The following is a 16,661-nucleotide window of genomic DNA, read 5'->3' as shown; positions in this document are numbered from 1 at the left end:
TCCACGTGTATCTAGTTTGCACATGAGAGAGCGTGTTAGATTTTATCTTACATCGCTCATCTAAGTTACTCAAACTTCATTAATTGGTTAATATATTTTAGAAGCTACTCCATCTATTCCCAATTAATTTTAGGCTAAAACCTCCTGGAATACTAGTACTCTCTCCGTTCAATTTTCATTGTTCATTTTTGAATTGAGTGTCATTTTTTAATTGCTTATATCTTTCAATCTACAATATTTTTCATAATTTTGAAAACTTTATATTATAGAACTAATCGAAATCTATCAAATAAGATTCATATTGCATATTTTTCAAAATTCACACTAAAAATAATAAACAAAAGACATAAAAAAGACAAACAAAATAATGGACAATAAAAATGGGACGGGAGAGTACTATTAATGCAAATGAAAGCCCACTTGATTTTTCCTTTGTTCTCCAACTAGTCCATTTCAAGCCTTGTAATTATTACCGTTCCTCCATACGAATTACAGCATGTACATTACGAACAAGTCCTTTTTTGGGTATGGCGGTAAGGGGTGTGCCGAATGAGCACGCATCTTAGCTAATTCTTTCTTCGATCCAGTCAAATTCAAACTATCAATGTTGGGATTAGAAAATTGATTAAAAAAAAAAATCTTTCTTATGGCTCGGTCCCAAACCTCAAACGCTGGACAATTATGTGGGATCATACCCACCAACCACTTGGACTAACCCTCAAGGTTGAGTCCCATCTCTCTTTTGCTAGCAATCATCCAAGCAGTTCAAATGTGTTTTGGACGGCCCAGATCCGAGCAGAGAGAAAGAGGAGGCATAGTGGTCGGTTGAGTACGAGAGAGTGATCGGATCTGGACCATCCAAAACACGTTTGGACTGCTCGGATGGGTGCTGGGCACCGCCTCATGGTAACTAATTAATTTGCACCCATTGGAAGGGATTTCATAATTGTCCAAATAATAGCCCGACTTTGTATTTCGTTCTTTTAATTGGGAAAAGGGAAGTGGTGTTTGGAAGGAAATTCTTGAATCTATTCTCCCAAGATCAAGAAAATGTAGAAATAACAAAAAGGAATATACCATTGCTCTTGTGAAAGGAGATCATCCCCAAAACGATAAAGAATGCCAAAGACAGAAATTAAGCTAAATCAGAAACTTTAAAGCGTCAAAAAGGCAGCGATTCCATTTCTAGAGGAACCCCAGAAGAAACCTCATGGCCAAACCCCCTCTCGTGACTTTGGTTAGCTTTTAAATTGCCATCAATATTCTCCAAAATCCTGAAAGACGAAGAACATGAATCCTCCAACAAATACAGCTGCTAAGGGCGCAGCAACCGAGCCGGCCCCGGCGGATGCCAAAGCCGGAGACGCGATGCTGACATACGACGATTTCGAACCTTTCTGCAGTTGGCGGAGAGAGGAAGGGAAAGAAACTCTTGTGGTCCATGTCGCTGGTATTGTGTAACTTATTATGTGTTAATGATATGTGAATACGTACCGTTTTGTTCAGTGACATACAAGTTGGATAAAAGGCATATATCGCATGATCTATATTTACACAAAGGTAAATAAAAAAAAGGGGGACAAGTTAGGTTATTGGTTGTAGCTCATTGATAAATAACTCGACTGGTCAGGTGCTTTACAAAAACTATATATTGGCCGGGTAGCGGTTTACTCTATCTAAGCCCTAACTCAGCTCATGAAAATTCAAACACACTAAAAAAATTACCGCGTTTTTCTTTTTCTTTAATTTCCGACTTTTCAATATGTACTTTTGTGCTGGAGTTATTTTTCTTTGTTATTATCTGTCTTTCCTAATAATTCTTCTATGTCTCTCCTTCCTTGTTCTAGTTTAGTTATATTTTCACAATATCGTCCTTGTGATAGAATTCAAGAGAGACCAAATGAAAGTCCATCTCAGCAACCGTGGCACCCTAAGGATCACCGGAGAGCGCCCGATTGACGGCACGAAACGAAGTCGTTTCACAAAGGAAATCAAAGTTTCAAAGGACTGCAACCCAAATGAAATCATTGCAAAGTTTACCAATGCTGGCCTTCTCCATATTATTATGCCCAAAAAAACTTCAGTTGAGTTAGAGACCAAGCAAGATCAACCCATACAAGTAGTACCTGAACAACAGGGTCAGGCTCAGGATCAGAACGCGCCGCCGAAAACCAAAGGGACTCAAGGTCAAGTGGCTGAGGAATCAAGAAAGGTATTTTCGGTGGCGAAGCAGACCATAATCAGGGATCGGAAGGTGGTGATGGGTGTTGCACTAGTGGTGGTGGTAACTGTCGTGGTGGCTCTTGGTGCTTTTGCAACGTACAAGTATACAAGGCCGGCGCCTAATGTTTAGGGTACTTGGTGACGTTGTAACATGGCCCAAGGCACGCACTTTGTCACCTGCGTGATAGAGCTGAGAGGTCCTGTGGAAAAATAACTCGACATAAATGTTAGATTATATATCAATTTATTAATAAGGTTCTCACTCAACAAAAAGTATACTTCTGTTCATATTACTACTTTTTAACCGAGACAATCTTTTTAAGGCAATAAAAAATTCTTACTAAGACCAAAAATTCAAGACGGAGGGAATATATATATAGATATGTTTGTTTAAGTTAGCAATCTGATTCAACCACTCTGTTTAGATTTTCGGAATTTATGTACTACTCCATCCGTCCTAATTTATTTGTTCCAGTTCTATTTTAACTGGATAAAAAAAACTTGTTATATCTTTAAATTGGTAAAGAATTTTATATCTAATTTGAATCTTATTTGATAGATTTCGATTTGTTCTATAATACAATATTTTTAAAATCATATAAAACATTGATGTAATTAAAACATGAAAAGTAGCACAAATTCCCAAAGGTGACAATTAAATTAGGACGGAGAGAATACTTAGTTTTAAGTTTGTAAAGTGGTTAAAGTACCAAGACGTGATGTTAAGTTTTCCCATAATCTCGCCAGGGCAGCCATGCTTAGCTTGTTTCCTGTTTTGTTTCTTGACTAAGCTCTATTTTAAGGTTGTGGTTTTTGTTTGGAATTGGATCTTCTTCGGTCGTTAATTTTGACTGGAATAGACGGGACAGTCTAAATATGAATCATCTATACATGTAATTAATTGTTTGGATTTACTCATTTTATTTTTACTGATTAGACTTTCTGAGCAAATTTGAATCATTAATTAAGACAACAGATGATCCAGATTTATATTGTTCCTTCCGATTCAAATATTAAACCGAAGAGGAGCTTGTGTGGCCTGTGATCCTCGATCTTTTCCTTTGTTGGTGGCTTGATGGTCGAGTCTTCTCCTAGCCTGCACAGTGAGCGCACGACTAAAGACCAGGCCGGGGGTTGTCCCGGCAAGGCCCTCCGGCGTGAGGATAAGTAATGTGCAGAGAGAGTAGGCAGAAGATTATGAGAGTAAGTATGTAGTAGCATGTACCTTTCTAGGGTTACCACCGCTAGGTATTTATAGAGCTCCCTCACTTGCTTTCAAAACATAAGCATGTGCCTTGCGCGAGCCAGGCAGTGTCATCGTGACGTCACCAAATGGATCTGGTAACCGCTTCTGGGAGCGAGCTGGCATTCCCATGTGCGCTCATGTTTATCTTCTTGTTATAACCGTTTCTACACACTGGACGGGGCACATTCAGCAGCTAATCGCTGTCGGCAGCAACTAAATTCCGCGGGTGGCCGAACACGAACGTTGGCCGACCCTGGCACGCAACCGACGGAAAAAGATACGTTGCTCGGTAACCGACGAGGCATGCGGCCGAACACAGACTTGCCTTCTGCCGAGCCTATGCCACTACAAGAAAAATGAAAATTGGTGACGAAAAAGTGGCGACGAAATTTAATTTCGTCACTAAATGAGTATATTTGGCGACGAAAAAATAAATTCGTCACTGTTTTGACAACTTCCGTGACAAAATAATTTCATCATCAATTATACATGTTTAACGACGAAAAAAATATTTTTGTCACCAAAGGTTCTCATTTGGCGACGAAATACATTTTTCGTCACCGAAAGCTTAATAAAGGTGACAAAATTATTTTTCGTCGCCAAAGATAATCATTTGGTGACAAAATATATATTTCGTCACCAAATGAGACCAATTTAGTAACGAAATATTTTTTTCGTCACCAAATGCTTAACTTTAGTGACGAAAAATAATTTTGTCACCATTATAACACTTTCAGCGACAAAAATATATTTCGTCGGCAAATGGGTACATTTCATGACGAAATTTATGAATTGCGCTTTGTCACTAATTGTATTTCGGACATAACTCTTTACTAAAAATTCTGATTGAAATAATTCAAATTGGGTTTGAACAATAACTCAATTGCCTACAACTTTCATGTTTATCAAAATTGCTAATTTTAATGTTTAAAGGTTCAACATTACATTCGAAATATATTTTCATGTTAAACATATATGTTATATATTAGATATTTCAAATATTTACTGAAAAGTGTGTGTGGTGCAGTTGATCAGAGCTTGCGCGAAAAACTTAAGTGACTTGGGTTCGAAACCCAGTAGGAGCAAGAAAGAAGGATTTTTTTTCCATATGAAAAACGTCTTTTGCAACGAAAAATTTCGTCACCGATTTCTTATATTAGTGACGCAATTTTTTGTCACTATTGAGACCCATTGTTCGTCGCCAAAAAATTTAATTGATGACAAAAAATTTCGTCATCAAAAAGCACAATAAGTGATGAAAAAAATTTCGTCACAAATTATTCACTTTTTGGTGACGAAATATTTCGTCATCAAAAGGCAATATAGGTGACAAAAAGTAGATTTCGTCACCAGGTAGGAATCCTCGACAACCTTTAGTCGACAAATTAGTTTTCGTCACCTATATTATTTGTGACGAAAAACATGCAATTTGTGACGATTTTCAGTCGTCACCCAATGCAAATTTTCTTGTAGTGTGCCAATGTGGAATGATGATGAATCATAGGGACTGGAGCTGTGCTCGAAGCTGTGCTCGAACTCATGCTCGGCATGCATTGAACTCGGCCGATAGCGAAACTCTATGTTCGGTCTGCTACAGAGCTGAACCTCTTTTGTTAATTTTTATAATTAACTTTAACCATCTATATATTTATATTTGTAATGGTATGTGTACATATATCTAGATATGTATATGTAAACATATAGTAAATGTAGCAATAGTTTGTTTCCTGAAAATGAGGGATTATGCTCCTCTCTCTCTCTCTCTCTCTCTCTCTCTCTCTCTCTCTCTCTCTCTCTCTCTCACTCTCACTCACTCACTCTCTCCATTCGGCATCCTCCCACAATTACATACACATGCATCCATATACATATTAAATTTGAAAACCCATAAAACATGACTACTGCTCCCTTTCTTTTCGGCACTTCTCTCTTTCTCATCTCTTTCCCGAGTATATCTCTTCCTTACTTCCCTTCTACACTCTATCACCTCCACACTTATCCTCTCACACTTCCACCACCTCCAAACTTGCACTTATTTTCTCTCTCACATCTCTATACAAACACACCTGCCCTAGGGTACGAAAATTTGTTACCCAAAATCATCCTTAGCTGCAAAATAGTGGAGAAAAAAATAGAAAGAAAGCTCTCATGGAGTTTTAGAGAGAGAGTGAAAATCGGGTTTGTCGCTCGCGCCACCCCACCATTCGATTTCGGTTCTCCAACCTTCCACGCAAACTTCAAGTATTCCAACCTCAACCACAGCTCAACCGAAGTCAGCCCGAGGTTCCCCGTCGTCGGTGTCATTCCAGTTTTACCGAAACCGTCCGTAAACTATTTTCCGCTTTAATTTTGGACCGGATTTAAGATAGAATAATCACTTCCTTACTCTCTCCTAAGTACATTATGTGCTTAGAGCATCCATATTGTAATAAGCAAATTAGTATGGATAAACAAACTTAACAACAATGCTAAAAAAATAACTCACATTGTAATAAGCAAAATTACAAGTCTTTTAGCAAATAACCAAATTCCACCCATTCCATAACCAAACTTAACAACTTTTATCAATAACCAAACCCAATAACAAATTCACCTAAAAAATTAAAAAACACCTCACATTAGAATCGTCTCATTGAGACGAATAATTTGGTGTGGTCGGATGCGTGATTGAAACTCGTTTGCAATTGGACATAGGTGCATTGCGTATTGTGGGGGGGGAGGTTTATAGGGATACAAAAATAACCAACGTGGAGGTCAAGTTTGTTAAGTTTGATTATAAACTAAATGGATAATCAAATGCTGACGTGACACATTTTGGTTATCGATTTTGATTATTCCCATTGCAGATGCTCTTACGTATAGATTTTTAAAGATTCGGAATGAAAGAAATCGACCCCGAAGTTGCGTAGCCGGAACTGGTCTTTCTCCCATGTTTTTTTTTCCTTTTATTGTACATGGACGATGGGTTTTTAATGAGAGATTTTTCAGTGCCTAGCAGGTATATCCCACATGGTACCTGCTCAACTCCGAACCATCTGATACACTTTTGAATGGCTCGGATTGAAACTCTCTCTCTCTCATCTCGCCCCAATACTCTCTCTCATTTTCTCTCTCCAAATCTAAGCCGTTCAAAAATGAAATGGACGGCTCGGATGCGCGAGCGGGCACCATGTGGTACTCGCTCGACACTGAAATTTTTTTCGTTTTTAATAAAGATGATGCTAATATTACTGTTATCCCCCTGCGGTTCTTTAGTCTTTTAATTCGGCCTTACTAGAATATAAACCATTAAATTAAAACTTCAGATTTAACCCCAAAGGTAGTAAAGTATACAATTTTGGCCAAAAGATTAGTATATAAGTTATTTTTAAAAATAAATTATTAAAAAAAAGTAGAAAACTTAATTGAAACGATGTGAACAGATAAAAAAAGAATTAATAACTGTTCTAAGCTAATATACAAAACTAGTCAATAGTAAAGTGTGAAACTATTAGCCTACTTAAGTATTCACTAACTTACTGTAAGTTGACATCAAAACATCTAGGCTTCCAAAATTTATGGATAAAGTTAAAAGCTAAACCATTAAGTTAAACTCTAGATTTACATAACTTATTAGACCACTTTGGAAATCGATTAAGTTATACTTGATTACTATGAAAAGTCAATACAATTGAAATTATTTCCCTACAATCATTAGATTACGCTTAGAAGCCTCAAAAGCTCATCTAACTACACGTGGCATATTATTATTATTAGAGATTACTAAACACTTCAGGGCCTACAAAACAATTAGTTGAATTTTTCAAGTTAATACTATAACTAACTACTTGTTCGATAAAGAATTTTTAACAATCCAAAAGGCATTGGCCCAATTCAAATTCCTTATGAGTTTAATTATTTGCACCTATCAAATGTTGTATTGCATGTTATCTCATTGAAATGTATCATGTTATGAATTGAGAGGTTATTGATTGTATCATGATGTACTTGCAAGTCGGACATAGTTTCACGGGGTGGTTTACGAATAGTGATTCACGGGGTGTAACTATCCCTTTAATAAGGCAGATGTTGACGAAATTAAGTAAATGGCAAATTGATAAAGTGTTGAGAGGTAAGATTGTGGATTGTGATTTGAGCCATGGCTATAGTAAGGGTAACCAATGGGGCCCTGTGTTGAAAAGGGTTACTATGCGGAATCTAGTGATGAGATATGTTGTGACACTAACATATGATACGTCATGGGAAGTTCCTCTTCGAGAAAGGGAATGGGTCTCATGAGACGGTTATAGTTAGTGAGATGTTAATGTATGACACGTCATGGAAAGTTTCTCTTTAGGCAAATGAATGGGTTCCATGAGACGATTATAGTCAGCGTGGGGTAGTGGATGTCCGACCCTAATACGATACGTTATGGGATGACTCGATCCTCCTGTTATGGTCTTAAGTGAGAACATGCTAAGTACATAATTTAGATGCGCTCACCTAGAACCGCGGTGCAGGACAAGTAAGAGGAATGGTGGACCCATGAGACGGTTATAGTTAGTAGAGGTGAGAGGAAAGGATCTTGTGGAGAAGATCCTTAAATTTCAGGTAAGTTAATAGATAGTAAAGAAAATGATGATGTGCTATTATTCTGTGTACTTTTTGTGTATTACCAATTCTTATATTGTTGAACTGCTGCTGTACAATATGAGGTTGGTAGGTTTGGAATTATTCTACTAGGTGAATTATCACTCACGGATACGTTTGTATCCTGATAAATCGATTGCTTCAACGATCAATTTGCCAGAATATGCAGGATTCAATGGTAGAGCAGTTTGACACAGGAAGAATACCAGGGAGACTGAGTATGATTAGGATCTATATCAAGACTAGAGTTACTCTGAATATGTTTAAATAAAATGTTAGATTTTTTGTATTTTTTTAAATGTAAATTTTGTATAATGACAAATAGGGGCTTAATAGTTTATAAAATTCAGTGTATTTCAGGGTTAATATTTCCAAAATTCCTTGAAAAATCGGGACATTAAAGCACCGAATTATAACAATTAATGAGACCCAAATGTGTGATTCGGGATCGGAAAGCTTGATGAAGACGGCAACGAATGTGGCAGCGATGGTGGCGAGCCTCGGTGCTTATATCATGTATTCATATAGATCTTTGTACATTGAAGATTGAATCTCGTCTTATGCCCTTAACGTCTGTATATATATTTGATGTTAATTAAATTGAATAATTCAATCCAACTCAAACAAGATTACAAACAATCTCACAAAACTTCTCTCTCTCTCTCTCTCTCTCTCTCTCTCCAAGAAAACCAACCCCCAAAGGGCCCAAATACACTTCAAACCCACCCAGAAAAATCCAGCTTCTCATATGGCTAGACTGGACCGGACCGGACCCTATCTTTACTTATTATGCCCCCTTTTGTTCCTCAACACTAAAACACAAAAACCCCACCCAATTAAAGCTTATACAACTAACATCCCTTTATAGTAGGGGTGAGCAAAATAACTATGAAACCGTGAATCCAGTCCAAACCAATCTAAACCGAATAATTTGGTTTGGTTTTTTAATGATGTGGTTAGGTCTTGGTTAAAAAAAAATAAAAACCGTGTTAAATGGTTTGGTTTATGGATTTACGTTAATGGTTCTGGTTCCAAACCAATCCGAACCGTGTGATAGACACACACATATAGTATATAATTTGTTTAGATATACTTAATAAACTTAATTTCCTTATCTAATACTCTATTCCACCACCCTATTCTTTTCTTTCACTTTCAATATTAATTTCTTAAACTTCCTATTCCTACAATTTCATTCCGCTAAACATACATGGTTTGGGCTTAGTAAAGTGATTTTCTACTCTTTTATCTCGGTAACTTACTTTCTAATGTATTCTATTCTTATTTAGTTGATTGATGTTAGTGAGTTTTGATGATTTTAATATATTAATTTCAATATAACTTTTAGTTTAAGTTATCTATGCAATTTTAAGTACTTAAAATAGTTTATAGTAATGATATCTCAATTTTAAACGAACCGTGGTTTAAAACCGAAACCAAACCGCCTTTGAATGGTTTCGATTGGTTTGGTTTTATGAATTTTATGGATTGGTTTGGTTCTCTAAATTCATAATCCGTAAGTAGTGGTTTGGTTATTGAATTACTATAAAATCAGACCAATCCGATCCATGCTCACCCCTACTTTATAGGCTTGAATGTCTTCACAAACAAGAGCAGAGCTACCTAGGGCCGGACAAGACCCGACCCCCTGCGATTTTAAAATATTTTTTGAAAATTAGATCTAGCTAATTTTAGACTATTATGAATATTATTAGTGTAGTAGCTTCTCATAATATTAACAATTTTAGTTTGATTTAGTAAAAAATAGATTGTTTACATTCTCATTTCTTAATTTCTTTCATAAACGTACAACCAGGCATGTGAGTATTGTACGTTGTAGTCCAAATAAAGGTAACAAGTGATTCATAGACTTTTACTGTTTTAAGCTAGAATCATTTTAATTTACAAATGTATTATATTGAAAAATCAAAAACTCTAAAATAAGTACTCATTTTAGTTAATCGGTTCTCTTGAGCCAAAATCCTGACTCTGCCACGGTTCATAAGACACATCCTTTGCAGCAAGCGCATCAGCATAAAGCACCGCAAAAAAGTACACCTGGAGCGTGACTAATTGGATTCTGATATTGTGTTGACGAGGACGAATTCAAAATTTTCTTAGTATATGCAGGAAATTCAATCTAATTTAAATTAAAAGGTGCGGAATGAAACTCCACATTGAGAATCGAATCCACAACCTACTTGTTAGATTTTTTTCCATATCACTAATTTAAGCTACTCATGGTTAATTATTATATTCTAAAGGCTAACTTGTCTGTCACCAATTGGTTTTAGGTTGGAACCCTTCAAGAAATTTAATATGATATCAGAGTTAGGTCTTTGGTGACCTCACCTCATATGGTCTGAGTATTCTTCGCCTGAATCAAATCTCATAATCATATCCTCAATTCGTACCTTCACGTGCATTCGGTCTGCATGTGAGGGGGAAGTGTTAGATTCTATCTCACATCGCTTCTAAGTCACTCAAACTTTGTTAATATATTCTAGAGGCTATTCCACATGTATCTAATTAATTTTAGGTTGGAACCTCGTAGATATCTAGTACTATTAATGCAAATGAAAGCCTTACCACTTTCAAGTGGAATAGAGTGCAGTTGGTGCCTCCCTTATATTCTTATGTACATGGGAAGATTCAATTCCCGTGGCCGTAAGTACCCACCCACCTTCCCAAGTCTCCTGAGATAGAATAGATTAGGATTAACGAATGAAAAAATAATAATAAATTAAAATTAAAAAAAAACCCCTTACCACTTGATTTCCCCTTTATTCTCCAACTAGTCCATTTCAAGCCTTGTTATTATTACCGTTCTTCCATACGAATTACAGTTGTTACGAACGAGTCCCTTTTGGGGGTATGGCGGTAAGGGGTGTACAAAAGAGCATGCATCTCGGCTAATCCATTCTCTGATCCAGTAAAAAACAGACTATCAACGCCATAATTAAGAAATTCATAAGAAATAATTTTCTTATGGCTCAGTTCCAATACTAGAACCCTAGATAATTGTGTGGGAGCGCACCCACCTATCACTTAGAATCTTGGACTAACCCTCAAGGTTGAGTACCATCTTTCTTTGGCCAGCTACAAATGACCACTCCCATTGGAAGGAACTTCATAATGGGCCAAATAATAGCCCGACTTTGGCCCCGTTCTACTAATGTTCTTATTTTTCTAAGTAGTTTATTTCTCTCTGTACAAGACATATCATTCTCTCATAATACATCATATTTAATTCAAAAAATAAGGGGCCCTTGTATTTCATTCTTTAAAATTGGGAAAGGGAAGTGGTGTTTGGCAATGAGGATGGAAATTCTTGAATCCATTCTCCCAAGATCAAGAAAATGTAGAAATAACAAAAAGGAATATACCATTGTTCATGTAAAAGGATATCATCCCCAAACGTTAAAGAATGCCAAAGACAGAAATTAAGCTAAATCAGAAACTTTAAAGTGTCAAAAAGGCAGCGATTCCATTTCTAGAGGAACCCCAGAAGAAACCTCATGGCCAAACCCCCTCTCGTGACTTTGCTTAGCTTATAAAGTGCCATCAATATTCTCCAAAATCCTGAAAGACGAAGAACATGAAGCCTCCAACAAATACAGCTGCTAAGGGCGCAGCAACCGAGCCGGCCCCGGTGGATGCCAAAGCCGGAGACGCGATGCTGACATACGAAGATTTCGAACCTTTCTGCAGTTGGCGGAGAGAGGAAGGGAAAGAAACTCTTGTGGTCCATGTCGCTGGTATTGTGTAACTTATTATGTGTTAATGATATGTGAGTACGTACCGTTTTGTTCAGTGACATACAAGTTGGATAAAAGGCATATATCGCATGATCTATATTTACACAAAGGTAAATAAAAAAAGGTGGACAAGTTAGGTTGTAGCTCATTGATAAATAACTCGACTGGTCAGGTGCTTTACAAAAACTATATATTGGCCGGGTAGCGGTTTACTCTATCTAAGCCCTAACTCAGCTCATGAAAATTCAAACACACTAAAAAAATTACCGCGTTTTTCTTTTTCTTTAATTTCTGACTTTTCAATATTTACTTTTGTGCTGAAGTTATTTTTGTTTGTTATTATCTGTCTTTCCTAATAATTCTTCTATGTCTCTCCTTCCTTGTTCTAGTTTAGTTATATTTTCACAATATCGTCCTTGTGATAGAATTCAAGAGAGACCAAATGAAAGTCCATCTCAGCAACCGTGGCACCCTAAGGATCACCGGAGAGCGCCCGATTGACGGCACGAAACGAAGTCGTTTCACAAAGGAAATCAAAGTTCCAAAGGACTGCAACCCAAATGAAATCATTGCAAAGTTTACCGATGCTGGCCTTCTCCATATTGTTATGCCCAAAAAAACTTCAGTAGAGTTAGAGACCAAGCAAGATCAACCCATACAAGTAGTACCTGAACAACAGGGTCAGGCTCAGGATCAGAACGCGCCGCCGAAAACCAAAGGGACTCAAGGTCAAGTGGCTGAGGAATCAAGAAAGGTATTTTCGGTGGCGAAGCAGACCATAATCAGGGATCGGAAGGTGGTGATGGGTGTTGCACTAGTGGTGGTGGTAGCTGTCGTGGTGGCTCTTGGTGCTTTTGCAACGTACAAGTATACAAGGCCGGCGCCTAATGTTTAGGGTACTTGGTGACGTTGTAACATGGACCAAGGCACGCAATTTGTCACCTGCGTGATAGAGCTGAGAGGTCCTGTGGAAAAATAACTCGACATATATGTTAGATTATATATCAATTTATTAATAAGGTTCTCACTCAACAAAAAGTATACTTCTGTTCATTACTACTTTTTAACCTAGACAATCTTGCGGACCTGGAGATCCTGCCAAGCAGGGATATGCTTGGCAGGGGTGCCGAGCACATCTCGGCTGTCCAAATGTGTTTTGGATGGCCCAGATGTAAAGGTACAGAACGGATTTAAAAAAAAAAAAGGAAAAGGAAAAAGATGTTTCGATTCGGGCCGTTGATTCCGATATGAACGGCCAGATTGGCCGCTCAGCACCCGCTTGGCAGGGGTGCCTCCGTCCTAATTTACTTGTTCCAGTTCTATTTTAACTGGATAAAAAAAATTTGTTATATCTTTAAATTGGTAAAAAATTTTATATCTAATTTAAATCTTATTTGATAGATTTCGATTTGTTTTATAATACAATATTTTTAAAAACATATAAAACATTGATGTAATTAAAACATGAAAAGTGGCACAAATTTCCAAATGTGACAATTAAATTAGGACGGAGAGAGTACTTAGTTTTAAGTTTGTAAAGTGGTTAAAGTACCAAGACGTGATGTTAAGTTTTCCCATGATCTCGCTAGGGCAGCCATGCTTAGCTTGTTTAATGTTTTGTTTCTTGACTAAGCTCTATTTTAAGGTTGTGGTTTTTGTTTGGAATTGGATCTTCTTTAGTCGTTAATTTTGACTGGAATAGACGGGACAGTCTAAATATGAATCATCTATACATGTAATTAATTGTTCGGATTTACTCATTTTATTTTTACTGATTAGACTTTCTGAGCAAATTCGAATCATTAATTAAGACAACGGATGATCGAGATTTTTATTGTTCCTTCCGATTCAAATATTAAACCAAAGAGGAGCTGAACCTCTTTTGTTACTTTTTATAATTAACTTTAACCATCTATATATTTATATTTGTAATGGTATGTGTACATACATCTAGATATATGTATATGTAAATATATAGTAAATGTAGCAATAGTTTGTTTCCTGAAAATGAGGGATTATTCTCTCTCTCTCTCTCTCTCTCTCTCTCTCTCTCTCTCTCTCTCTCTCTCTCTCTCTCTCTCTCTCTCTCTCTCTCTCTCTCTCTCTCTCTCTCTCTCTCTCTCTCTCTCTCCATTCGGCATCCTCCCACAATTACATACACATGCATCCATATACATATTAAAGAGTTGTGCTACGTGCACAGCATACTGTGCACGTAGCTTTTCTGCATATTAAATTTGAAAACCCATAATACATGACTACTGTTCCCTTTCTTTTCGGCACTTCTCTCTTTCTCATCTCTCTCCCGAGTATATCTCTTCCTTACTTCCCTTCTACACTCTATCACCTCCACACTTATCCTCTCACACTCTCACCACCTCCAAACTTGCACTTCTTTTCTCTCTCACATCTCTATACAAACACACCTGCCCTAGGGTACGAAAATTTGTTACCCAAAATCATCCTTAGCTGCAAAATAGTGGAGAAAAAAATAGAAAGAAAGCTCTCATGGAGTTTTAGAAAGAGTGAAAATCGGGTTTGTCGCTCGCGCCACCCCACCATTCGATTTCGGTTCTCCAACCTTCCACGCAAACTTCAAGTATTCCAACCTCAACCACAGCTCAACTGAAGTCAGCCCGAGGTTCCCCGTCGTCGATGTCATTCCCGTTTTACCGAAACCGTCCGTAAACTATTTCCCGCTTTAATTTTTGATCGGATTTAAGGTAGAATAATCGCTTCCCTACTCTCTCATAAGTATATTATGTGCTTACGTATAGATTTTTAAAGATTCGGAATGAAAGAAATCGACCCCAAAGTCGCGTAGCCGGAACTGGTCTTTCTCCCCTGTTTTTTTTCCTTTTATTGTACATGGACGTTGGGTTTTTAATGAGAGATTTTTTCAGTGCCTAGCAAGTATATCCTGCTCAACTCCGAACCATCTGATACACTTTTGAACGGCTCAAATTGAAACTCTCTCTCTCCTCTCACCCCAATACTCTCTCTCATTTTCTTTCTCCAAATCTAAGCCGTTCAAAAATAAAATGGACGGCTCGGATACGCGAGCAGGCACCATGTGGTATCCGCCCGGCACTGAATTTTTTTTCGTTTTTAATAAAGATGATGCTAATATTACTGTTATCCCCCTGTGGTTCTTTAGTCTTTTAATTCGGCCTTACTAGAATATAAACCATTAAATTAAAACTTCAGATTTAACCCCAAAGGTAGTAAAGTATACAATTTTGGCCAAAAGATTAGTATATAAGTTATTTGTAAAAATAAATTATTAAAAAAAAGTAGAAAACTTAATTGAAACGATGTGAACAGATAAAAAAAGAATTAATAACTGTTCTAAGCTAATATACAAAACTAGTCAATAGTAAAGTGTGAAACTATTAGCCTACTTAAGTATTCACTAACTTACTGTAAGTTGACATCAAAACATCTAGGCTTCCAAAATTTATGGATAAAGTTAAAAGCTAAACCATTAAGTTAAACTCTAGATTTAGGAAAAGTCTACAATACACACTCCTTAAAAGAGTGTACCATATGCACCTATTTTGTAATTCATTCATAACATTTTAGAGTGTTTCGTAACTTTTGTTCTAGAATTCATAACTTTTCAGCAATACAATTCGTAACGTTTTCATTATGATTCATAACATTTTGGTGTATTTCGTAACCTTTATATGATTCGTAACTTTTTAGCAATACGATTCGTAACATTTTCTCTATAATTCATAACATTTTGAGGGGTGCATATGATACACACTCAAATAAAATGTGTGTATTATAGTCTTTCCCCTAGATTTACATAACTTATTAGACCACTTTGGAAATCGATTAAGTTATACTTGATTACTACAAAAAGTCAGTACAATTAAAATTAATTTCCTACAATCATTAGATTACACTTAGAAGCCTCAAAAGCTCATCTAACTACACGTGGCATATTATTATTATTAAAGATTACTAAACACTTTAGGGCCTACAAAACAATTAGTTGATTTTTTTAAGTTAATACTATAACTAACTACTTGTTCGATAAAGAATTTTTAACAATCCAAAAGGCATTGGCCCAATTCAAATTCCTTATGAGTTTAATTATTTGCACCTATCAAATGTTGTATTGCATGTTATCTCATTGAAATATATCATGTTATGAATTGAGAGGTTATTGATTGTATCATGATGTACTTGCAAGTCGGACAAAGTTTCAAGGGGTGGTTTACGAATAGTGATTCACGGGGTGTAACTATCCCTTTAATAAGGCAGATGTTGACGAAATTAAGTAAATGGCAAATTGATAAACTGTTGAGAGGTAAGATTGTGGATTGTGATTTGAGTCGTGGCTATAGTAAGGGTAACCAATGGGGCCCTGTGTTGAAAAGGGTTACCATGCGGCATCCAGTGATGAGATATGTTGTGACACTAACATATGATACGTTATGGGAAGTTCTTCTTCGAGGAAGGGAATGGGTCTCATGAGACTGTTATAGTTAGTGAGATGTTAATGTATGACATGTCATGGAAAGTTTCTCTTTGGGCAAAGGAATGGGTTCCATGAGACGATTATAGTCAGCGTGGATTAGTGGATGTCCGACCCTAATACGATACGTCATGGGATGACTCGATCCTCCTGTTATGGTCTTAAGTGAGAACATGCTAAGTACATAATTTAAGTGCGCTCACCTAGAACCCCGGTGCAGGACAAGCAAGAGGAATGGTGGACCCATGAGATGGTTATAGTTAGTAGAGGTGAGAGGAAAGGATCTTGTGGAGAAGATCCTTAGATTTCAGGTAAGTTA

At 36.9% G+C, this 16,661-nt stretch overlaps 2 protein-coding genes across 2 annotated transcripts; both read left to right on the top strand.

The window, feature by feature from the left end:
• Window positions 1-1,264: 1,264 nt before the first annotated feature.
• On the top strand, window positions 1,265-3,004 carry LOC131318494 (uncharacterized). Its single transcript, XM_058348314.1, has 2 exons — window positions 1,265-1,450; window positions 1,884-3,004. Exons 1-2 carry the CDS (start codon window positions 1,291-1,293, stop codon window positions 2,351-2,353), a joined length of 630 nt encoding a protein of 209 aa, XP_058204297.1. The 5' UTR covers window positions 1,265-1,290; the 3' UTR covers window positions 2,354-3,004.
• Window positions 3,005-11,686: 8,682 nt separating this feature from the next.
• On the top strand, window positions 11,687-12,894 carry LOC131318493 (inactive protein RESTRICTED TEV MOVEMENT 2-like). The gene is made up of 2 exons (XM_058348312.1): window positions 11,687-11,856; window positions 12,282-12,894. Exons 1-2 carry the CDS (start codon window positions 11,697-11,699, stop codon window positions 12,749-12,751), a joined length of 630 nt encoding a protein of 209 aa, XP_058204295.1. The 5' UTR covers window positions 11,687-11,696; the 3' UTR covers window positions 12,752-12,894.
• The last annotated feature ends 3,767 nt before the right edge of the window (window positions 12,895-16,661 follow it).

The sequence above is a fragment of the Rhododendron vialii genome, chromosome 3a (genome assembly GCF_030253575.1).
Source record: "Rhododendron vialii isolate Sample 1 chromosome 3a, ASM3025357v1".
NCBI lineage: Eukaryota > Viridiplantae > Streptophyta > Magnoliopsida > Ericales > Ericaceae > Rhododendron > Rhododendron vialii.
This window is presented reverse-complemented; position numbering and strand designations above follow the sequence as displayed.

Coding starts and splice junctions, on each gene's coding strand:
- LOC131318494 (XM_058348314.1), top strand. CDS start 1,291: ATGAATCCTCCAACAAATACAGCTGCTAAGGGCGCAGCAACCGAGCCG. Junction 1,451..1,883: donor TCTTGTGGTCCATGTCGCTG/GTATTGTGTAAC, acceptor TCCTTGTGATAG/AATTCAAGAGAGACCAAATG.
- LOC131318493 (XM_058348312.1), top strand. CDS start 11,697: ATGAAGCCTCCAACAAATACAGCTGCTAAGGGCGCAGCAACCGAGCCG. Junction 11,857..12,281: donor TCTTGTGGTCCATGTCGCTG/GTATTGTGTAAC, acceptor TCCTTGTGATAG/AATTCAAGAGAGACCAAATG.